The sequence below is a fragment of the Castanea sativa genome, chromosome 11, assembly GCF_040712315.1.
Source record: "Castanea sativa cultivar Marrone di Chiusa Pesio chromosome 11, ASM4071231v1".
NCBI classification, from domain to species: Eukaryota; Viridiplantae; Streptophyta; class Magnoliopsida; order Fagales; family Fagaceae; genus Castanea; species Castanea sativa.
Genome location: NC_134023.1, coordinates 57659757 through 57685652, shown reverse-complemented (window position 1 = coordinate 57685652; position 25896 = coordinate 57659757). Strand labels below are relative to the sequence as shown.

Below are 25896 nucleotides of genomic sequence, written 5' to 3'. Positions count from 1 at the left end.
TTTACTGTCAACCACCAATGTTTGCTTTACTGTCAACCACTTCTTCTTTTTTGAAACAACTATCAACCACTTCTAGGCTCTAGCTTTCGTATTTAACCTTTTTTAAATGGGTGGACATCCTATATATATATATATATATATATTTTTTTTTTTTTTTTTTTAAATTCATAAATGGTGGACTATTCAAATGGGCTTGGGCAAAAAAAAAATTGTTTGGGTTGTCAAATGGGCTTGGCCATGGGCAGATAGATTAATTTATCTCTTTACCATTTTATTGGGTCTCATAAAATAAAAATAAAAATTATTGGGTACTCAAATGAGCTTTGTCATGACTTAAGAGCTCTACAAAAATTAAAAAAAAAAAAAAAAAAAATATATATATATATATATATATATGTATGTATGTATGTATGTATGTATAATGCTTTGAAGTTGTTTTACTAATCAAATTGATAAAGGACTTTTAGACGTTAGAAATCAATCAAAGTTGACATAATAAAAGGGTTTTGCGTTTTCATATTTTCAATGAATCCAATTAATTCAGTAAATCACAAATAGAGGCTCTAAATTTCTTAGGCATCTAAAGACTAAGCAATTTTATTGAAACCTCCGAGAAAAATTACATGAAATCTTGGAGCACTAAAGGCTCAATACTGCTGGGCACTTCTTTGAGCCAAGCCCAGAGCTTAAAGAGGTTTTATTTATTTATTTATTTTAATATAATAAAGTGGAGAAAATCTAAGTTGTCACTAAATCACAAGCCTCTTAGTTGAACTTAGTTAATGAAACTATAATGAGTCTTATATGCTTTGGGCAAAAATTTATCACTGCATCATACATCTATATCTTTATAATATCTAAATCTTTAAAATATCTAAAAGTTGAACGTAGAAATGATTATTGCTTGGTCCATTTTTATTCATTTCAGTCCATAGGGTCCATATAGTACATATCAGTTCATTTCGGTCCACTTAGTTTACTTTAATCTAATTCGGTCCAATTTGGTCCAATTGCAAATGGGCTTGAAACCTCAAGCCCGAAAGGGACAGCATGAGCTAATGGACAACCAATTTCTCAAGTCCAGTCTACCCAGATTATATTCAAATCAAGAAAAAAACACACACACACACATTATAAATTGTATAATACAGTTATCACAAATCTCTTTCTTTATCTGTGTTTATTTTCAACACAACTAATTATTCTTGAAGTCCAGTCTAATTGGATCAGAAATGGTTGAAGTCTTAAATGTTTAAAGACTTGGATGAAACGTTGACATGGTCCAGGTCTTGGAGGTCCTCTCTTTTTTCACTGTTTAATTAGTCATTACCTTTAAACGTTTTCCCATTATATTATATATGATTCATAATGTGAACGAAGACCTTTAATTGCCCCATGCATGTATGACTGAATCCCGAGTATTGACTCCGGTCATAAGTGGTACTTTTATTGATTTGAACTGTTACCTAAAAAAAGAAAAAGAAGAAACCTTTTTATGCATTGATCAATGGTTCCTAAAGTCTAGTCTATGAACGATTTTTGATGTTGAAATTTAAAGCGATTGTTTTTAGTCCCTTGATAGAGTGGCCAAATCTTTAACATGTCATCACTTTATAGGAACTAAAAGTGATTACTATAATTTATTTGGGCCTAAAAACGATTATTTTAAACTTATTAGGAACTAAAAATCTAGGAAGCAAGTACATGAACATAGGTATGAGTATGGACATGGGTATAATGCGGAGATACGACACCGGTATGATATGAATATAACGCAGCTATGATACGGGTATGACACTTTAAATAAAGTGTCTGTGCTTCCTAGCTAAAAATGATTGTATTAAATTTTAGGGTCTGAAAATGCTTATATAGGGAAAAACAATGTCTTTTGTTCTTCTTTTGTTCTTTTTCTCTTTTTTTTTTTTTTTTTTTGTTTTTGTTTTTTTTGTTTTTTGTTTTTTTGTTTTTTAAAGATGATTGGTAAAATTCAGTCTCCAGAGATGGAATTAGTGCTTTTGAGTTTTACCCACTGTTTTAAAAACCGGACTGGACCGGCTGGTCCGACCGGTTCAACCAGTGCAGTTCGGTCCGGTTAAATGCCTCAAAACCGGTCAACAACCGGTCAAAAACCGGAAATTTTGAAAAAAACGGTTTGATTTTTGGTTCAGTTTTTAAAACCATGGTTTTACCTTAAAGTTTAACATATTTATTACTATAATTTTTTTTTTAAAAATAGATAGGATAGACCAATTACAGTGATATTGCTTTAAAGAATGGAGCCGATTTAGCCAAGCATGATAACAAAGTCGTTGGGAGTTTTCTCCAACATACTTTTCATTCCAGGTCAGCAACCCCAGTTTGATCTACCTCATTATTGTCCACACGATTTAAAGCTTAAAGAGTGTGTCATGTAAACAGGTCGTAAAATCAGTGTGAAACAAAGACTTTTAGGGTTACAGCTTACGAGGACAGGTCTTCTTGGTCATGCCCATAAGTCCTCTGCCTTTTTCCTTACGGTTACTCACTATCACATCCTCTTGTGTAGTATTAGACATTTTTCCACGGAGAATCTAACCACATCTTTCTCTTGTGTGAATATGAAAATTCGACAGGTCACTAATATTGTCTCACACGTCATTTGTTTGGTTCTTTTATACACACAAGAGAAAGATGTGGACTTTAGTTTTCTACCTTACATGCAGACTTTGTTCAAGAAATATGATCAACGGTATTATCGTACATTACAGGTTCTGACTAACAATGATTCATCAATATTAGTAAAATTTAGAAGTGGGTCCGAACATCACCATTTCTTGGACTACTTGTCTTCTTTCCCTTGCTATAAATTTGCTTCTTTTCAGCTGCAAAACAACCGTACATACACATCCATTTCAAAATTTGATAAACTAACGTCTTAGTTAAACAAAAGCCTTTTCAACCACATTGCATGGGGCCTTGTTCACACCTGATTTCAGCTCCACCATCATCATCTTTTTCCATGCACACGTTCATCCTTCTCTGCTGCTTTGGCTTTTTTTTCACCTCTGTGCTTGGTGAGAATAATGAGACAGACCGGTTGGCATTGCTAGACTTCAAAGCCAAGATTAGTAAAGATCCTCTCGGGGTCATGAGCTCTTGGAACGATAGCATCCACTTTTGCCAATGGAAAGGTGTTTCCTGTGGTCGTCGACATCAAAGGGTCACTGTGTTGAACTTGCAATCTCAAAAACTGGTAGGCTCTCTATCCCCAAATGTTGGAAATTTAAGTTTTTTGTGGAAGCTAAACCTTGAAAACAATAGCTTTTATAATGAAATTCCTCCAGAAATTGGCCGTTTGCACAGACTAGAAGTCTTGCTATTGAACAATAACACAATAAGTGGAACAATTCCTAGCAATTTATCCAGTTGTGCCAAACTCACAGTGTTTCATGCGGCTGTTAATAATCTGGTTGGAGAAATCCCCACAGTGCTTGGCACCTTGTCAAAGCTCCGATTCTTTGTTATTCATAAAAATGTTTTGACGGGAATTATCCCACCTTCATTTGGAAACTTATCATCTCTAGAAGGTTTTTCTGTAGCTTATAATAACCTGGGTGGGAGTATCCCTGTTTCTTTTGGCCAATTGACCAAACTTAAAATCTTTGCTGTGGGTTCAAATAGGTTGTCTGGTACAATTCCTCCCTTATTCTTCAATATCTCTTCAATAACAAAGATTGATGTAGCAGTTAACCAAATCCAAGGGCATCTTCCATCAGACATAGGTATCACTCTACCAAATTTAGAAACATTTGCCATCAGCAACAACCAATTTATTGGATCTATCCCTATTTCAATATCTAGTGCCTCGAATTTATGTATACTAAATTTGGCTAAGAATAAACTAACAGGAAAAGTTCCTTCTTTAGAGAAGCTAAATAGAGTGAGGTTGTTTTCCATTGCTGAAAACCAGCTTGGAAATGGAGGAGCAAATGACTTGAGTTTTCTCTGTTCTTTGTCAAATGCTACCAACCTAAGAGATTTGGAGATAAATTCCAACAACTTTGGGGGGGAGTTGCCTAAATGTATTGGCAACATCTCAACTAGTCTTACCTTTTTCTATTTGAATAATAATAAAATATCTGGAAATATTCCTAGTGTTATAGGGAATCTGATCAACCTAGAGGATATAGAAATGTGGAACAATACATTTTTAGGTAGCATCCCCTCTATACTTGGAAGCCTTCAGAAATTACAAGTTTTGGATTTATCTCAAAACAATTTCATTGGGAACATTCCATCCTCTCTTGGAAATTTAACAAATTTGTTGGAGTTGTATTTAGGAGACAATAATCTTCAGGGAAGCATTCCTTCAAGTCTAAGTCAATGCCAAAATTTGATAACTTTTCATCTTCCTCGTAACAATCTTAGCGGTATCATATCCTCTCAAGTTATTGGTCTCTCATTTTCACTAAATAGCCTTGACTTGTCAGGCAACCAATTCACTGGTGTCCTTCTCTCGGAAATAGGAAATTTGAAAAATTTAGAACATTTGGATATTTCTGAAAATATGTTGTTTGGTAAAATACCGGCAAGTCTTGCAAGTTGTGTAAAGCTAGAATTTCTAGCCATGAGAAAAAACTTTTTCCAAGGGGTTGTTCCTTCATCTTGGGAATCATTAAGAGGTCTTGAACATTTAGACCTTTCAAACAATAATTTTTCTGGCATGATTCCAAAATTTTTGGAGAGTTTTGATTTCTTGAAATTATTGAATCTCTCATACAACCATTTTGAGGGTGAGGTACCAACAAATGGAGTTTTCAAGAATGCAAGTGCAACTTCGATTACGGGAAATGGTAAGCTTTGTGGGGGCATACCAAAGTTTCAACTTCCTAACTGCAACAACAAAAAATCCAAGAAAAAGTTGACTCCTATGTTGAAGTTGATTATCTTTATACTATTTGGGCTTCTTGGCGTATCTTTGATTCTATTGTCTCTATTTCTTTGTTCTTTAAGAAAGAAAAGGAAAGAAAATACCTCAAGCGATTCAATAAATTTGTTTTTGGATGTATCTTACCAAAGTCTCCTAAATGCAACCAATGGATTCTCTTCTGCTAATTTAGTTGGTGTGGGCAGTTTTGGGTCTGTGTATAAAGGAATTCTTAATCAGTATAGACATACAGTTGCTATCAAGGTGCTGAACCTGGCACGTCGTGGAGCTTCCAAAAGTTTCAAGGCAGAGTTGGAGTCTCTAAGAAACATCGAACACCAGAATCTTGTAAAGCTGCTCACAGCATATTCGGGTATTGATGATCAAGGTCAAGATTTTAAGGCTTTGGTATATGAGTTCTTTGGAAATGGCGACCTAGATGAATGGTTACATCCGACGCCAATAACTAATGAGTCTTTTGAGAATCCAAGGAAATTGAGTCTTATTCAAAGACTAAATATCGCCATTGATGTTGCTAGTGCATTGGATTATCTTCATCATCATTGCCAAACACCAATTGTTCACTGTGACCTCAAACCTAGCAATGTTCTTCTTGATGATAAAATGATTGGACATGTAAGTGACTTTGGCTTGGCAAAATTCCTTCATGCTATCATCCAAGATTCTTCTGCTAATCAATCAAGCTCAATTGTGGTCAGAGGAACAATCGGTTATACTCCTCCAGGTAAATATATTTTGCATTTCTTAAATTTAAAATTTTTTTCTTTTACTTTTCCCATATTTCCTACAACATTTCTAACTTCTAAGTATAACAATATTGTTTTAATAATGATGTTTGTATCTAGAAGATAGAATGTGTTAAAACATAATTTTCTAGTTTTATTCTTCTTCTAACTTCTTCTTTTATTTTTTTACATGCCTTGAAAAACATCCTTTAAAATTTGTAAGATTTTTTCTTTCCCTTCTTTTTGTGGTATGAAAGTATAGCAATTACTATATATGTTATGTGCAATTGCAGAGTATGGTGTGGGAAACGAGGTATCAATACACGGTGATGTTTATAGTTATGGCATATTATTGTTAGAAATGTTCACAGGAAAAAGGCCTACTGATAGCATCTTCCTCAACAGCTTAAATCTTCGTGACTTTGTTAAAGCAAATTTACCGGAACGAATAATTGACATTATAGATCCTAATCTTCCCTGGGAAAGACAAGAGGGAGAAATAAGAATGAATGACACTCGCAATGAGGATCAAAATGGAAGTCTCAAAATTCAAGAATGCTTGATTTTGATACTCGAAATTGGACTTGCTTGTTCCACAGAAGTTCCAAGAGAAAGGATGGGCATCACTGATGCTTTAGTTGAATTGCATTTAATTCGACAAAACCTTTTAGAACCTGTATCCACGGATAAAGACTTCAAGCGCGCTACAGGTAATTTTAATTTTAATTTTTTAATTTTAAATCTTTGTTAATGTATCTTCCGGAGCATGTGATCTGAGGGGTGGGGAGAGGGAATCATATAGCATTTAGAAAGCCACAGGCCTTACTGCCTTAGTGTTAATAATTTTTATTATAATTATAATTATTATAAATTATTATTATTTAATTCTAACAAAACCGAAAAGATTGGAGCAACTTGAAATTTGATATGCTCATTCTGCTATACATAGCATTCGGAATCAGCCGATTTTTTTTATAAAAAAAAAAAAAATTGCTGACATTAACATGTAAAGGCTACGAAGTTAACTAATTTGTTGTAGAAATTTTGATGTTTGAATTTGTTGTAAAATCATTTTTTGTTTATATATAATTCTAAATATCTTCTAAAAAAGCGGATTGTCAATTCCATAAATATTGAATGGGATGGGATTTCATAATCCCACACAAATTAGCTTTCTTGAATCATGAATTTTCTCAAAGGTAAAACAAAACTTGATAGTTGATACTTGATTTACCAACTAATTTGTAGGAGATGAGATTCTCCACAGAAAAAAAAAAATGTAGGTAATGAGTTAAAGAATATCTTTTAAATTCTTGTTACTGTAGAGAAAACCTCACTCCCCACATCGTTACGATTTGAATTTTGAAATTTATCTTCCCTCACCACAGGTGCACTAGACTGAATGTTGAAGCTCATTATTCTAATACTTTGGCATCATGTTCGGGTGTATTTGGCGTTTTTAGCACATTTGGAGGTAACTTGGGAAGATATGTATTTTTTTTTTTTTTTGGGGTGTGTTAAAGAATATATTATTTATGATTTGCTAGGTGTAATGACCCAAGAGGCTCAATTATGTTGTAAATCCTAATTACGGCTAACCATATTTTCTAGTTTTTATATATACCTTGCTTAGGATTCACTGTAAACAACTTTTGAGCATACATTACATCAAGCCGAACAATGTAATTTTCTGTGTTCCTTTAGACTTTCCTTCCTTCTGCTCCTTTTCATCAATTTTCTATTCTCTCAATTTTAATATTAATAGGTAATTTTCGTTTGATACTTTGTGGCTAGAGAGAAGCCTCGGCAAAATGGAAATTTGTTAAGAATTTGTACTTGGTAGCTTGATTTATGCCAGGATGGGGAGAAATTTGATGAACTTTGGCGGTTTTCAAATTTGAGTAAGACACTTTTTGGATTAAGTGGGAATCTTACAAAATGGAATTTAAGTCAAGGTGGGGATTTATTAGAGTTTGAATCAGTCTCCTATTTTGATTTAATTTGGATTTTCTAGGTTTAACATGATTTGTTTTGTCATTTCCAAAACAGTTAATGAAAAGTTTTTTTGCCCATCGAAAAATAGGTATTGAGAGTTATAAATATACATGATTTGATGGCTTTCACCTAAATATCAAGTCCTTCCCACACAGAAGATAACTCAATTTTGATCCCTAAAGAAAGTATCTCATAAGACCGTATCAATAATTTTCCTAATCCCTAATAGCCTAGGTTTAAGAAACAGAGAAATGTGAACAAGTCTGAAAAGAAAAAGGGAAAAGAAAAAGAGAAAAGACTACATGACCAATTTTTAATTAGTGGACTCCATCTTTAAATGCAGCCTGCCGTACCCACTTTACAATTCTTGAAAGTAGAGTCCATATAATTGAATCAGAAATGGTTTTACTATTCTTGAGTGCGGCATTCACAAGGACTGGTCTTCAATCATTGTGGTCCTTTGTCCTCTCTGTGGGTCATTGACACAAAAAGATTTCCATAATTAATGGGCAAAGACTAGTAATTCTTACGATGATTGGGAGCTAGGATTGGGCATGGAAACGAGCCTCCTTTTGAAATGATCGTTTTTAGCCTCTTAAATAACGCGTTCAGACACATCATCGCACCATATATAGGAGCTAAAAGCTATCATTTTAAATTTGTTATGTACTAAAATCGATCATTTGAAGTTTTTTATACACTAAGGGATCAATCAAACGAGCTTAATAAGAGCCAAATATGATCGCTTTAAATTTTAAGGATTAAAATTGCTCATAGGCTAATGTGTAGAGACCGTCAAAATATTTTGTTTAAAAAATGATAATTGGTAAAACTCATCCTACAGGGATAGAATGAGTAGTTTTGAGTTTTACCATGAAGTTTAACATGTTTTTATTAACGGTGTAAATGTTATTTTGTTGTTATTTATTGTTACTAAGTGTATTACTAATATTGTTTAACAGAATATCCAAGCATGATAGCAAAGATGTAAAAGTTTATCCATATTAATAAAAAAATAAAAAATAAAAGAAAATTGTAAAAGTTTTCTGCAACTACAAACGTGTCCAGAATTTCCACCTAGAAAGAGCTTTTCCAGTAAATCTGTGTGTGAAACAAAGACTTGGGAGTAATAGGATAAGTCTTGTTGGTCATGCCATAAGTCCTGTAGCTTTTTAATTTGGTTCTTTCTACTTTCTTGGTCCCTCACTAAACAATCACACGCTTTAGTAGCATTAGAGATGTTTTCCATGGAGAATCTTGACCATTCCTGATAATATGCTAACAACTAACAAGCAACATCTTTTTTTATTTTCTTTTTCTTTTTTGGTCGTGAAAGAAAATTCCACAGGTCTCTAATGCCCACATGTTTTTATCTTGGTTGTGAATGCAACTTCCACTGGTCTTTAATGCTCCACATTTTTTTTTTGGGTTAAAAACAATTTAGATTCTCAACATTTTGATGAGTTGTTAGTTTGGTTCCTAAGGTGTTAATTTTATCAATCCAATCCTTCCGTTTAACCACTAGCCTCTGTTAATTAGTACATAAAATGATAATGCTATTTTTGTATAATTTTTTTTAAACAACGGGTCTAATAAATTTTAATAACAGTTAATAACTTAATATACATGTATTTTAGTATATGGACGTGATGATGTTCTGCGAGTCATCACATAACATAAGGACCTTTTTTTTTTCTTTTAAGAATCTCATACCATAAGTTAGAATATCTAAATGAAGCACATATAGATGGTTTAAATGAGACCGTACCTTATATAATAACAAAGAGTGGAATGAGCTTACAATAAGAAAGGTTGATTTAAAACCTTCATGGAAGGAGATTATTTAGTATGGAATCAATTTTACCATTTGGTAAAAATATCAAAATACCCACTATTTGAAAAGTTGTCCAATACATGGGAATGACCATATATAACTAGCTAATTTGTAAAATACTTGGAGAGTTGGAGGAAATGTTTATCTATTAATGCATTTCAAAAGCATACAAACATTTGATGAACAAAAATAGTTTTGTACATAAACAATACTAATATCCACACACAAAAATAATAATAATAATAACACCCTACTAAAGTAGCCATTAGTAATTGATTAATATTAGCAAAGAAATAACAAAATAAGAGTTCATGGTAAAGCACATCTTAGAAAAGGCCAAATATGTTCTATTCTAGCCTCAAAACCTTCAAAAGAAGCAATTCAGGGATTCAAGGCAGCTTCAAATGACTGGTACCTAATTGCATTTGCTGTCAACAATGAAACTAGGATAATTCAGAGCAGGAAGTTGAATCACTTTGATCTCGATTTCAGTATCAATCTTTTGTAAAGACAACTCCGCAATTCTTCTTTTTTTCCTTTAAGATTTTTCAGATTCCTCTTCAGTTCTGGCTGTGGTGTCTGAAATTAAGCTCTCTGTCCCAGATAGTGTACCTGTGATGAAGCAAAATAATTATGTCTCTAAATTATTGAGCTGAGATAAATCATTTCAATGTATAAGAATTAAAAAGATATTCATCACTTGGTGTTGGGGGATTCATTACCATATCATTACTACTACTGTGTGACAAAAAATTTACCTGTAAGTAGATGTTTTACTTAGCGTATTCTAGTTCCAAGGAGCTTTTCTTTAATCGAATGCAGATCATTTACAACGTCACTCATGTTCATCCTTTCTCTTGCAAACTCCCTAGAACAAGAAACTCCAATTCCAAATATCAAAATAAAGCATTCTTGAATTTTGGGACTTCTAATTTGATTTTGATTGTGAGAATCATTCATCCATGTCATCTCATCTTCTCTTTCCCAAAGAAGATTAGGATCTAAAATGTCAATCACTTGGTCAGGCAAAGCTGTTTTAACAAAATCATGAAGGTTCAAGCCATCTTTGAACATGTTATTAGTGGGCCATTTTCCTGTAAACATCTCTAACAATAGTATGCCATAACTATAGACATCGCCAAGGATAGACATCTCATTTCCCATGCGATACTCTGTAATTGCACATAATATTTATTGTATACGCAATATGGTTATTTCTAATTTCATACAAATAAAAAGGGAAATATAATTAATCTTCAAACCTTAAGATGATCTTTTGGTGGCGTGCAATAGGACAATAATTATTATGAGAAGTGGAAAAATTGTTTAGGGTGCACTCTAATTTGTACAATATTTGAACCGTTCATGCTTGAGACTACATTAAGAAATATTAAGAAACAATGAAAATATTCACTTGGCAGAGCATAACCCATTGTTCCTCTGAATACGATGGAGCTTGATTGATTAGTGAAACAATCATGGGTGTCCTCAAAAAGGAACCTTGCCAAACCAAAGTCACTAACATGTCCGATCATTTCATCATCAAGAAGAACATTGCTAGGTTTGAGGTCACAATGAATGATTGGTGTATGACAATGATGATGTAGATAATCCAATGCATTAGCAACATCAATGACGATCTTTAGTCTTTGAAGAAGATTCAAATTCTGGGGAACATTATTTGTTCTTGTAGCTGGTGGGTTTTCTGCACACCCCTAAAAAAAGGGATCTATGAAATGATTGTGTTTGTGTTTGTCATTGATTTGGCTTTGTTGGGTTTGTGCTTTGATTAAAATGATTGTGTGAGAGATGGGTTTTGCTATTTTTCTACATAGTTTTTTTTTTTTTTTGATTTGGTGGTGTATCATAAATAAGAATGAATTGATTTTTGATTTGCTGCTGCATATTTTGAGGGTTGGAAAATGGCTTCTGGGTTTGGAAATGAGCAGGCAAGAAAATGAAATGAAATGGTGGGAGGCGGTTAGGCTAACAGGAATGCCTGACATGGTGCTCAAGTATGGGTCCCACAAAAAGTAGAAAAAATTGAGTGATGATAAATTGAAAACATGTGCCAAACGGGTGGGGTATAGAAAATTGGAGTATTTTGAGTGATGAGTGAGGAGTGATGACAAAATTAAATCCAAACAGCCCTAAATCTATGGATGCTCAACTGTCTGGACACAAAGCGGAGAAACAAAAAATTTTAAAGGCCTAGACAACAATGCCAAAAGTAACTCCAAATAAAGCATGAAAAAGCAGGCAAACTTGATCAAATAAGGAAGACAAGCGATTAAAAGGTCCTTGTGGCTCCACCAACCCAACGAAAGCCCATTTTGTGTGTTGTGAGACAAGCCCAAGAAAGTGACTTAAAAGTTTTATAATCATGGTAAGCCAAGTCCTAGTTCAAAGGGCTTTCAAAGAGCAATGGGAGCCCATAATTATAAAACATTTGTGGAAGGAAAACTGAAAGAATTTGTTCGAGTTCATGTCTATGATCGGCAAATGAAAGTAGAGGCCCATGGATAACGCGTTGGTGAAGGAAAAGCTCATAGGTAACGGGAGAACCTAGTAGGATTTGTTTGTTGGTCCAAATAGAGGTCTAGTAGTTGAGCCAAAATTCAAAGGCTTAATCTTTTTGGGTTAAGTGGAGTCTCTATATGTCATATTAATTATTCAATTGGAGTCTCCCCGTGTGTTCTCTCCCCATCAAAATACAAGTTAATTAATGATGAAAATTTACATACTACTTTTGTGAGAAAAATTACATACTTGATCAGGAGAAAAAAAATATACATGACTTCTATAAGGAAGCTGCAAGATTATTTATTTGCTTTAATGTTATATATCATAAACTTAGAAAATCATGATGACCACCCTCATAATAAGTCATCATCCTTGTTCACCTGTGGAAAAGGAAGATAATTTCAATATATTAGAAAAATAAGCTTAGAATTTCAATATATGATAGTATGTTGAATGAAATTTTTCGTAAAGTAAGAATAATTCCAAAGATATTCATTGTCTATAACTTAATTTGTAAATTAAACCTTCAATTATGTGTTTATAGTAAGGAAGTTGTGATGCAAGAATGTCCATTTGCAAAAATTACAGATCCCAACTCATTCAGTATATTTGGAATCTACCCTCTTCAGTCAAAAAAGTACATTTGGAATGGGTACCCATTTTAAACAAATAAACTTCTCAAACAAATTGGTTAACTTTAACTTTGTAGCCTTCAAATGTCTATGTCAATAATGCTATACAATTGACAATAATCTTATGTCATTGAGGGAGACCTCTACATCTAGAGTAATAAGATGTAAGCCATTTTCTTGTGAACCAGTACAATAAAAAAAAAATCACCAAATAGAAAATAGATTTCAGTGGCATATTACGTGTTCAAGTATATATTAAGCCGAAGTCTTTTTTTTTTTTTTTGAGAAGTAGGTATTAAGCTAAAGTAATTGTACTTATTTCCATAATAAATATATCATAATGAGCTTATCAAATTTCAAGTGGCACTAGGCTCTTTTAGATATATAACACTGTCAGTTTTTTTAATACCTTCTTCCCTTTTCCCGTGTGCATGTTAAAATACTTAGTATTTAAAAAAAAAAAATTCAAGTGGCACCGATCTTTTTAACATTGCTTGAATAAAAAATACTAACATAAAGGTATGTGACTTCTAATTAATCACTATATAAATGTCCCCTTCTTACCCTAAGGCATTTGGAGTGGCGTTATCAAATTAGATCACGTAGTGTGGAGTGCTACCAAATTATAACATTAAAGAAAACAAAGAAAATTTACCTCTGGCTTGAAGCCTTTGTTCCAAGAAGTTTTTGTCGAGTGGATTGAAGCTCAATTACAACATCACTCATATTCATCCTTTCTCTTGGCAATTCGGCAGAACAAGCAACACCAATTCCAAGAATCACAATCAGGCATTCTTGAATTTTTGAGCTTCCTTTTTGACCCTCATTGTGAGTAATGTCAATCATCTTTGCTTGTCCCTCTTCTCTTTCCAAAAGAAGAATAGGATCTACTATGTCAATTATTTGTTCTGACAAAGCCACTTTAACAAAATCACGGAGATTTAAGCTATCTTGAAAAATCTTAGCAACAGGTCTTTGTCCAATGAAAATCTCTATCAATAATATGTCATAACTATAGACATCACCATATGTTGACACCTCATTTCCCATACCATACTCTGAAATCACACATTGCACGTATCTAATATGAGATTAGTTTTGTACCCAAAAATACAAATTAAAGTGATAAGATATAACCTAAAGAACATCCTTATTACCAAATGACAAAGGGAAAAGGAAATTCAATTTATGAGAGAGAGAGAGAGAGAGATTAACCTGGAGGAGTATGACCAACAGTTCCTCAAACTCCAACAAAGCTTGATGGATCAATAGAATAATCTTCAATAACATCAAAAAGGAAATTTGCCAAGCCAAATTCACCTACGTGTCCAATCATTTCGTCATCAATAAGAATATTCCTAGGTTTGAGGTTGCAATAAACAATTGGTGTTTGGCAATGATGATGAAGATAATCTAATGCATTAGCAACATCAATGGCAATATTCAATCTCTGAAGAAGACTCAAATTCTTTGGTTCCTCAATAGCCTCATCCATTCTTGAAGTTGGATGTAGCCATTCATCAAGGTTTACATTTTCCATGAACTCTTATACCAAAACTTTAAAATTGTGACCTTAATAGTCAATGCCAGAACATGATGTAAGCACCTTTACAAGATTTCAATGTCCAATGTTTCGTAGAGCCTCACACTCTGCAATGAAACTTTTGGAAGCTCCATGGTGCAAAAGGTTGAACACCTTAATAGCCACAATATCTGTTTGTCTACCTTGATCAAGAATTCCCTTATACACGGATCCAAAGCTACTTACACCAATTAAATTGGTAGAAGAAAACCCATTGGTTGCATTTAGGAGACTTTGGTAAGATAGATTCAAAAGCAAATTCCCTGAGTCACTTAAGGTGTTATCTTGTCTTTTCTTCCTTAAAAAGCAAAGAATTAGAAGTGACAAAACAAAAGTTACTCCAACAAGCGCAAAAAATATAGAGATTAATATAGAGATTATTAACTTGATAGTAAATGTCAATTTCCACTTCTTGAATTATTCGTAGTTGCATTTAGGAAGTTGGAACTCAAGTATTCCCCCACATAGCTGACTATTTTCCTCAAGGAACGTTGCACTTGTGTTCTTGAAAACTCCGTCTATTGGCACCTCTCCCTCAAAATTGTTGTAAGATAGATTCAGATATTCCAAGTAGACAAAGACCTCCAAAAATTTAGGAATTTGGCCAATCAAATTAGGATTCAGATCCTCTAGAGTTCCTAGGTACTCTACCAAGTAGAGTTCATTAAATCCTAACCACTCTTTAATGATTTAATGGTTTAGATTCTGCCATGTCAGCATTTCATTAATAATATTCTTAAAATAATAAAATAATGTTGTAAACAAAATAATTAAGATGATTGTTAATGAAATGCTGACATGGCAGAATCTAGACCATTAAATTATTAAAGAGTGGTTAGGATTTAATGAACTCTACTTAGTAGAGTACCCTAGGAACTCTAGAGGATCTGAATCCATCAAATTATTATTTGAAAGATCTAGAAGTTGAAGACCTCTTAATGATTCAAAAGATGGAGGAATGGTCCCTTGGAAGAGATTGCTTTCCATGTATAGATATTCCAACTTTATGTAGCTTCCAAGATTATCTAGAATTTTTCCAAACAACTTGTTTTTAGAAACATCCAATCCTTCTAGATTTTTCAAATTTCCTAATTCCATGGGAAGGACACCAGTAAATTGGTTGGCAAACAGACTTAGAAAACTTGGTGAGAATAAGAGACCAATGATTAATTGTGGGGATATCGAACCACTGAGATTGTTATGAGCTAAATTCAAAGTAAACAAATGTTGGCACTTGTTTAGACTGTTGCCTTGAAAATTATTCTCATATAAATACAAGTATGTCTTTTTTCTTTTTTTTTGAGAAGCGTGAATACAAGTATGTCAAGAATGTTAAATTTCCAATAGAGGTTGGACTGTTCCCATAGAAATTGTTTGTATTTAATGCCAAAAGTTGTAACTTCTGAAGCTTTCCAATTTTAGAGGGAATATTCCCATAGAAATTATTATTATTTAATGCCAAAAATTGTAATTTTTGAAGCATTCCAATTTCAGAGGGAATATTACCTGATAAATTGTTCCGCCACATATGGAGTTCCTCCAAGTTAATCAAATTTCATATTTCAATAGGAATCTTTCCAGATAGTATATTACCATCCAAAAACAATGAGATAAGAGTAGTTGAGAGATTGCCAATGCACTTGGGCAACTCTCCACCAAAGTTATTTCCATTTATATGCAATGAAGTTAGATAGGTGTCATTTGTCAAGGAGCAAAGGAAACCCAAATCATTTTCTCCCCAATTTCCAAGATTGTCGTTGCTAATGTGAAAATGATCCATTCTATTTAGCTTCTCCAAAGAAGGAACATTTCGATGTAGTTTATAATTAGACAATTGAAGAAGTTATAGATTTGAGGCATTAGTTATTGATGAAAGATTGACGAATGAAGGAGGAATTGTACCAGACAACTTATTTGAACCCATATTAAAAACTGTAAGTTTGGTCAATTGGCCAAAAGAATCAGGGATACTCCCACCCAATTGATTAAAAAATGCAGAAAACACTTCAAGAGATGACATGTTTCCGAAAGAATTTGGGATACTTCCTGTCACATTATTTTGGGGAATAGCAAAGAATCGGAGTTTTGACAAAGTGCCAAGATTTGATGGGATTTCTCCAGTCAGAAGGTTGTAACCGACTTGTAGGAAATTGAGGTTGGTGCAACTGGCTAAATTGATAGGAATTTTGCCATTGATTGTGTTATTTTGCAATCGTAAGACTTGCAATTTGTGCAAACGACCAATTTCTAGAGGGATTTCATTATGTAAGCTGTTGTTTTGGTGTTAGACTCTTCAAAAAACTTAAATTTCCAACATACGGTGAAATGGAACCTACCAGTTTCAGAGATTTCAAGTTCAACATTGTGACCCTCTGATGTCGGTGACCACAAGTAATGTCTCGCCATTGACAAAAATGGATGCTGTCATTCCAAGAGCTCATAATCCCGAAAGGGTCACTAGTTATCTTGGCTTTAAACTCAAGCAACGCCAACCGGTCTGTCTCATTATTCCCACCAGACACGAAGGTGACCAACAAGCCACAGCACCAAAGAAGAAAAAAAGCATGCATGCAAAAGGAATAGGATAGTGGAGCTGAATTCGAGCGCGAAAGCCCCCATGGAAAATCGCGCTTGTTACAAGTAGGTGTGTTTTAGTGTGTTTGTGAAAACAAAGTGTTTTTTTTTTTTAAACAAAGAGTTTGATTTCGCTGGTTTGCAGTCAACAATGCACGCATGAACATTTATATAGCAAGTAAACATTGGGGGAACTTTGGTTTAGTGATGTGGTAGAGTCCCAATCCAAAAGAGTGAAGACCAAAAAACAATAGGGACTTGGGAATTATGCATGCTGACATGGTCAAACCATCTAATGGTCTTTTTCTATTAATTTTAAAATTCCATAGCTACGGCGAAAGATGAAGGAGATATGATTTGGATATTTTCTTTAAAAACACTAGGAAATACTAACTGAATTATAAAGTTCTTTACGTATAATAATTAGTGTTAGAGACAATTTTTTTTACTATTTATTACGGTAGTAAGTTATAATTTAAGCAATATCACAATTGTATAGATTTTTTATTGATGTCATTTTTATCATGTTTCCTTGCTTTTTGGTTGGTCATCCAAGTATGTTACCTCAACAATTATAAAGAGAAATTATGAAAACTTTTTATCTCTAAAACACTAGGAAATACTAATGGAGTTACAAAGTTCTTGACATACAATGATCAAAGTTAGAGACACAATTTTTTTTACCATTTGTTAAGATTAGTGGCAGAGATAGGAAGTTTTCCTGAGGGGAGCCGGTGAATACATTTTTGTGTAATTTTTAGATTATTACCAAATGTAAATGAAGATTAATATAAAATTTCAAAAGCTAGGGGGGCCATGGCCCTCCTAGCTCGGCCTATGGTTAAGATAGAAAGTTATAATTTAAGCAATATCACATTTATATAAATTTATTATTGATGTCATTTTTATCATGTATCCTTGCTTTTTGGTTGGTCATCCAAACATGTTACCTCAACAATTATAAAAAGAAATTATGAAAACTTTTGTAACTCTAAACTTATTATATCACGTCTATGTCAAAAAGCAAACATAATTTGGTTTCACTTTGGCTGATCTTAGCTAGTGTTGTACATGTGTATGTATATGCATTGATATATTTTTATAGATTTATAGATATTGATATCTTGGCCATTCCAGATTGTTTTCTTCACAGAGAGATTTGATTCACGGCAAAGAGTCCAAGAAAGTTTTACTTATCTCATCATGTTTCCCAGGGTCTTTTCTACATCGAACAAATAAATGTGACTTCGTCTTACTTACTAATCGGCCAGAAATTTTTTTTCTTATACAATTAAAAAAGATTTGAGAATATTTCAGATGTAAGTTTTGTGAGAACGGTTACATCTCCTTATTTTCATAATTAAATATTCTTTTGATGCCGCCGGTAAACTAAAGGCTAACCAGATCACCTAAATCTGTATGATTGTGTCGGTTTTAATTTTATATATACTTCCCTTTCGCATGAACATGTCCCCATTAACTTTTATAAATAATGGATTTTATTTTTGAGCTTGTATAAATTTTTTTCGTGTGGGTTCAAGTTAGCTCAATTGATAAAGTTTCTTATTGTCGAATAAAAGTTATGGGGTTTGATTATGTCTACATCAAAAACTAATTAGTGTTTTGATCTGATGATAAAAAGAAATCATTGAAATTCAAGAGCATACGTCATAGGCTAAACTCTCTCTCTCTCTCTCTCTCTCTCTCTCTCTCTCTCTATATATATATATATATATATATATATATATATATAAATTTGTTAAGGTAGTACTTGTAATTGGAGTAATATTCCTTTTGTATAGGTTCATTATTAACACACCTTTTATATAGCAATATATCACGTTAACAATAGCGTAAAAAAAAAAGGAAAATTTTTAATAAAACTCTAGATTTTATACCTTGTTTCATATTAATTCTTAAGTTTTTAAATTTATAAATTAAAGTCTCAAACTTCTGAAATTATTTAAATTTGAAGCTCATGTTCATCTCCGTTCTTCATTTTCTTTGTGATTAGTGATAGAGCAAAGAAAAGTGGGAAACTTTGGGCCTGTTTGGTACCCCATCCCAAACTCACGTTTTTACATTTTAAACAACATTACACATATTTCTACATACTTCTTCACCTACACGTATTTTAAAAAATTACAAAAATCTCATCTCAAACTACTCTACCAAACATCCTGTTAAAGACATATTTTATGTAGTTGGTTAATCTTTTGACAAAACACACTTTACTTGTATTTGGATTGATCTAGGATGTGTTTAATACTTTAAAGAACATGTTGTTCAAGTCTAGTAATAAAGTCATGAAGATTGGACCAAGAAACAAGTGAAGAAAAGGTGTTTACTAAAGCTGGACATCTGCTGGATACCTGCTAGACACCTGGTGGACACCTACTCGATAGCTACTCGACAGATAGCTATCCATCGAGCTATCTAGTAATAAAGTCATGAAGATTGAACCAAGAAACAAGTGAAGAAAAGGTGTTTACTAAAGCTGGACATCTGCTGGACACCTACTAGACACCTGGTGGACACCTGCTCGACAGCTACTCGACAGATAGCTATCTATCGAGGTTTAATGAGGCTCGACAGATACTATCTATCAAGGTTACGGAAATCAGAATTTTCAGATCTGATTTTTTGGCCAGACTTTTGTATTTGTGTAGGGTTTTTTTTCTCACAACCCTAGACATATATAAGGTATATTTTAGAGGCCGTCACATAAGAGAATACAAGGAGAACATATGCAAAAGGTGATCGAAGCCTTATTCTCTCTAAAAGAAGCTACTACGTCTTTGCGCCTTAGGGTTTTGTAACCAAGTGCTTCTTGATCTTCATTGTTGATGAAGTGAAGAACTTTGCGCCTTAGAGTTTTGCAGCCAACATCTTCTTCTCTAGTTGGTGATTGAAGTTGCGTACTGGGATCCACGCAATTGATTAGTCACGTACTTGGGATTCGTGCATCAAAGGGTGGTGTTCATATATTGAAGAGTTCAGAGGTTCTGAAGCGATAGAAGGTTTCTGCTGTGAGTTTATCTATGAGGATTGTAGAGTTTAGGGATAAATGTTTTGTACTAGATCTGAAACTTCTCTTTACTATAGTGAATTGTTTTTCGGGAAGGTTTCCCCCCAAATTTTTTACTATGAAACTGGTTGGTTTCATTGGTTTTCTTGGGTCATCATATCTTGCTTTATTTATTTTTCTGCTGCACTTAATTTTGACATAATATTGATGTTTGTTTGTTTTAACAAGTTTTATGCATAATAAATCTAATTAACAACTTGGGATTAAAACTTGTTAATTCTTTCAACCGGGGTCTAAATTTCCCAACACACCCCCTTTAATTTTATTTTATTTTAACAATGAAATTTCTCACTCTAAAGTCTAAAAGAAAGTTTTTTTTTCCTCTATGAACAAAGTATTTTCTATATACCCTCTTTGTTTAGTGACTATAAAATTGATTAATAGGTTCCCACATTTTTCTTTGGTCTGTTACTGCATAAAGTAATGGTAATGAATAAAGGAGATGAATAGAAAATTCAAATTTTGAAACAATTTCATAAATTTGGTACTTAAATTAAAAAAAATTAAAAACTTGAGTCTTAAAGGATATTTCAGATATCTAAAATATTGTATAGAATTTGTATTTTTATATAATTTTTCTTTAAAAAATTAAGAAATATTTGTCTCTAGATTATTGTATGTCATCTATGTTAAAGGAAGTAAAGCTTGCACAGAATTCAAACCTAATGAAGAAGAGGAGTAACGGCTATTTTCATCAACGGTCATTTGTCAAAGGCCAAAACAAAGTATGTTTACTGAAATAGTGAAACGGTGACGTTTTACATTAATCAGAACTGTGTCGTTTTGGATTTTGGGCTTTCTTCTTTATTCAGACTCTTCTCCAACAGTGCTTTGTTTCTTGCTCAATTATGGTATGGCTTCAGAGTTGTTCCTCAAGCTCCCAACTGTCAGTGAATTACGAAGAGTTGGTTATAGGAGCAGTTATGAGTTTGTTAGAGTAGAACCTTCTAGAAGGTTCTAGATTAATCTATCCAGGTGTATATATAGAGAGTGTGTTGTAATGTATTACTCTGAGCTTGCTTAATCAATTCTTTTCAATACAGAAATCTCTCTCTCTCTCTCTCTCTCTCTCTCTCTCTCTCTCTCTTTTACTTCCATTCCTTGTTTGTTTAAGTTTCCGCCATTGTTAACCACCTTAAGCTCAAAATCTTACATGGTATCAAAGCCAAAGATCCATGGCTTCAACAACACCTCAAGACACAGCTCAATCCTCTCATACCAATCATTCAACAACACCTCAAATTCCTACTCAACCTTCACATACCGCTCTATCACCAATCCAATCTCCACTACTGTTGCTATCAAACATGTCGAATCTCATGTCCATTAAGCTAGACTATGCTAACTACATACCATGGAAGCATCAATTGATTACAATACTCGAAGCTTATTCTTTGATTGAGCGCATTGATGGCATTGCTCAAAGACCTTTGCCTTTTGTTCTTGACTCCTTAGGAAATCCAACTGCAGGTGTGAATCCAGAGTTTCAAGCTTGGAAGATCAAGGATAAAACTTTGCTTTCCTTGATAAACTCTACTCTCACGCCACAAGTTTTCTCTCTTGTTGTGGGAATCACAAGCTCAAGAGAGGTCTGGAACACTCTAGAACAGAGGTTCACCTCTACTTCAAGAGCTAACATCTTGAATCTAAAACTTGAGCTTCAAAGTCTCAAGAAAGGCAATGATTCTGTGAATGGTTTCTTGCAAAAAATCAAAATTGCCAGAGACAAGTTACTTACTGTGGGAGTCATAGTTGATAATGAGGAGTTGATATGCATTGTGCTTCGAGGACTTCCTAGAGAATATGCTCACTTCTGCTCAGCTATTCGAACTAGGAGTGATCCTATCTCCTATGAGCAACTTGCTATCATGCTCCAATGTGAAGAACAAGCAATGACTGAACACTCAAATCTAGTACCTAACTCCCTTACTATGTTTGCTTCTAATAGTAAACCTAATAGCAATCACCAGAATCAATCTCAAGGTCATGGTTCTGGAAGAGGAAGGGGTAGGAACAACTTCAATAACAATAGAGGAAGAGGAGGTAGATTCAATAACAATGGAAATCTTCACTTCAATCATCACTTCAATCAGCACTTCAGTCCTCAGGCAGCTCATAATTTCTCTCCACAGAATTTTTCTCCTCAAAATTATCAAAATCAAAATTCTTCTTAGAGTTCTAAGGCAGATCATCCATCATGTTAGATTTGTGGGAAATATGGACATGGAGCCTTAGACTACTATCATAGGATGGATTTTGCTTACCAAGGCAAAAATCCACCTACTAAGCTTGCTGCCATGGCAAGTACATCCAATGCTACTATCACCAACAATCAGGACCCTGGGCTTGCTGATTCAGGCACCACTGATCATCTCACAGCCAATCTTAACAACATTTCACTGCAATCTCAGTACAAAGGACCTGAACAAGTCACTGTAGGTAGTGTTTAGTCCCTACCAATCAATCATATAGGTAATACTACATTACATACCAAATATCACAACTTTATGCTCAAAAATGTCTTGCATGTACCTAGAATTGCCATGAACTTACTTTTTGTTCATAAATTCTGCCTTGATAATAATTGCCCTTGTCATTTTGATGCAAATGAACTCAAAACACAGGATATTCCTACGGGGAGACTCCTTTACAAGGGCTTGAGTGAGAATGAGGTCTACCCTATCTACTCAAAGCACTTCATCAAATCTCCTCCTCTCTATTCAGCATTGTCTTCACAGCCACAGTCTTCTCAGTTTCAGTCTTCTCAACTTGCTCAATATTCTCCAACACCTTATGATTTTCATGTAAATAGTGTCAATAAATGGCTGTTGTGGCATCATAGGTTAGGACACCTTAGCAATAAGGTTCTGAGTGCTGCACTTTCTTCAATTGATGTATCTTGTACTCTGAACAGTAGTTATACTAACACTCATTGTAAACATTGTTTGAATGGAAAAATGCATCAGCTTCCCTTTAATACTTCTAATTTCCAAGCTTCTAAACCTCTTGAATTAAGTCACTCTGATGTATGGGGTCCAGCACCGATGACTTTTGTCAATGATTTCCTATACTATGTCCTATTTGTTAATGACTACTCAAAGTTCACTTGGCTTTATTTGTTAATATTCAAGTCAGATGTTTTTTTTATGTCTTTAAACATTTTAAAGCTACAGTTGAGAATCAACTTGATACAAGAATCAAAGTGTTAAGGACTAATAGAGGGGGTGAGTACACCTCCAATGCCTTTAGAAATTTTTTTTTATCTAATGGCCTTGTTCGTCAGTTCACCTGTCCACATACTTCCCAACAGAATGGGGTAGCTGAGAGAAAACACAGACATTTAGTTGAGTCTGCACTTACTATGCTTTCTCACTCCCAATTACCTACCTCTTATTGGTCTTATGCTATTTCCACAACTGTGCATATAGTAAATACGCTTCCTACACCTAATCTTCACAATTTGTCACCTTGGGACTTACTTTTCCATTCCAGACCTGATATCAAACATCTTAGGACTTTTGGGTGTGATTGTTTCCCTTTATTGAAACCATACAACAATCACAAACTTCAACCCCATACCACTTCTTGCATTTTCCTTGGCTACCCTGCATACACAAAGAGTTATATGTGCTTGGACCCTATTACTTCTTGAATTTACATTTCAAGAAATGTTTTATTCAATGAAACTGACTTCTTGTCTTCTCAGTCTTTTTCCACTGGTCCAACTCATGTGTCTTCTGGTCAATCACCTTCCACAAACCCTCCTTTGCATCAATTTTCTCCTTCTGTTCACCTTTATCCACTTACCTCACCTACCATGAGACCTACTTCTAGCTCTCACAGTTGTCCACCACAATCTATTCCTTTATCTTCCTCTAGACAATCCCTTTCCTCCTTACCTATATCTCTTGTTCCACTTTCTGCCACTTCACAGTTCCTACAACGACAGCCTTCTGCATCACAGCCTGTCCTTTCAACATCATCTATACTTGATCCCTCTACCACAATACCACATGTGACTTCTACAGTTCAAGTTCCTTTAACTACCAATTCCCATCCTATGGTGACACGGTCTAAGAGTGGTATCTCCAAGCCAAAGCCTATGCTTGCTAAGACTGCATCTAAAGCTGCATCTAGTTTAACTAAGGCTGCTAAGCCTGACTACACTATCACTGAACCACCCTCCTTTAAAGTTGTTGTTCAATACCCACAGTGGTGTAAGGCTATAGATGAGGAGTTTGCTGCCCTTCAATACCCAAAATGTTAATCACACATAGGCGTGCGTAAGCGATGACATAAGCGACCCTGCACATGTAAACGATGACACAAGCAATCCAACATGTGTAAATGATGACACAAGCAATCTAGCATATGTAAGCGATGACCCAAGCAGACCAATCAAACTCTGCCACATATTGCTCACTTATCTCCAAACTCCTATAAATAGAAGCCTTCCTAAGGCATTTGAACACACCAAGAGATCTTGGGAGAAGAGATCAAGCCATCTAAAGCACAAGCAGCATCAAAGAAGATTTAGAAGTACAGAAGCTCTGCTGGAGTCAAGCCCTGAAGCCTCCAAGAACTTTAAGAACTTTAACCTCGAATACAAACAACAATCAAAGCAAAATCATCCAAATTACCTATCTAGATCTCAAAGGTCACTGGAATCAAGCTCAAAAGCCTTTAGAAACCTCAACAAACCGCAAATCAACGAAGCTCTACGGATTCAAGCCTCTAAAGCCCCAAAGAACTTCCACCACAAACCTTCTGAAAAGAAGAATGCACGAAGAACACACAAAGAACGTGAAGAACAAAGAATTTCTAACAAGTTCATAGCCAAAGATTCATTGTAATTTTGTTTCAAGGGTCTTCAATCCATCCTTCAGCCAAATTGAAGGACATCTTGTGTTCGAGTCAAAATCACATCACCACAATTTCAATCAACAAATCTTTCAAGGAGATCGAATCAGAAGATCACTCTTTTGTAATCACAGAGAATTGTACCATACATTCATCAATACAAATTCGCATTTGTGAAACTATTTTACTTATTTGATTTATTTCGAACTAAGAAATTTAGTCGTCCACAAATGTATGCACCCAATAAATAGTTATGGCTAAATTATGTGTGTTAGGTTTTAGACCCCTGGAAAATACAATATGTTTAACCTAATTTATTAGTCAAGTTGTTACTTAAGTCAATTTTTCAGATCTAGGTTAAACATTCATCACATGTAACAAACACAACAAAAAAGTAAATAACACAAGATGTGATGACTTAGAAAAACCAATAAAACAATTAGTTTTAAGGTAAAAAACTTGGGGGGGGGGGGGAATTATCTCAAGAAACAATCTACTATATCAAGTTGAGATTTACAACAAAAAATACCAATACGTAATAAATCTAACAAAATTACCAAATTGGGCTCTGAACTCCATAGACTTCCTTAATCTGGATCTGTTCTCACATGAACCACTTGTTCATGCCTTGATCTTCAGTACGCTTGATAGCCGAAGGCTTGGCTGTAACTTTACTCCACCAATACTAGCAATATGAATTTGATCTCCAGTAGGTGCTTGATAGAGTTAGAAAGTATAGAACCTCGCAAATCTCACAGGATTAGCTCTTAAGACTTGAAAAACATGTATTAGGGTTTTCTTTTTATACTTAGGAGTATTGAACTCAAACCTTAAATGTTTTTGTGAGTTGTTGGGCTTTATTTAAAATTGTGCAGATCATAGTTTGACAGATTCTCAATTCTTCTTTCTGTAGCTTGTATATTCTTGAATCTTGACTTGTATCAACTTAGAACAATGCATGTCTAAAAAATTTCAAAGGCACTAAGATCTTATTCTAGACACGTTTTTGTACTCAGATTGCCAACATACAACAAATTTAGTTCCTAAACATTTATGTCTAAATATTTATAACCTAATAATTTGAATAGATTTTTTGAAGAAAAAAGGAATGAGAGGAATGTGTACGTTTTTAGATCCTTTACACAACCAGTTTAAC

At 34.1% G+C, this 25896-nt stretch overlaps 1 protein-coding gene across 1 annotated transcript; it reads left to right on the top strand.

Annotated features, from left to right (window-relative positions):
• The first annotated feature begins 2808 nt into the window (after positions 1-2808).
• Positions 2809-7378, top strand: LOC142617399 (uncharacterized). The gene is made up of 3 exons (XM_075790232.1): positions 2809-5651; positions 5946-6362; positions 7041-7378. The coding sequence occupies exons 1-3, from the start codon at positions 2948-2950 to the stop codon at positions 7052-7054; spliced, it is 3135 nt and encodes a 1044-aa protein (XP_075646347.1). The 5' UTR covers positions 2809-2947; the 3' UTR covers positions 7055-7378.
• The last annotated feature ends 18518 nt before the right edge of the window (positions 7379-25896 follow it).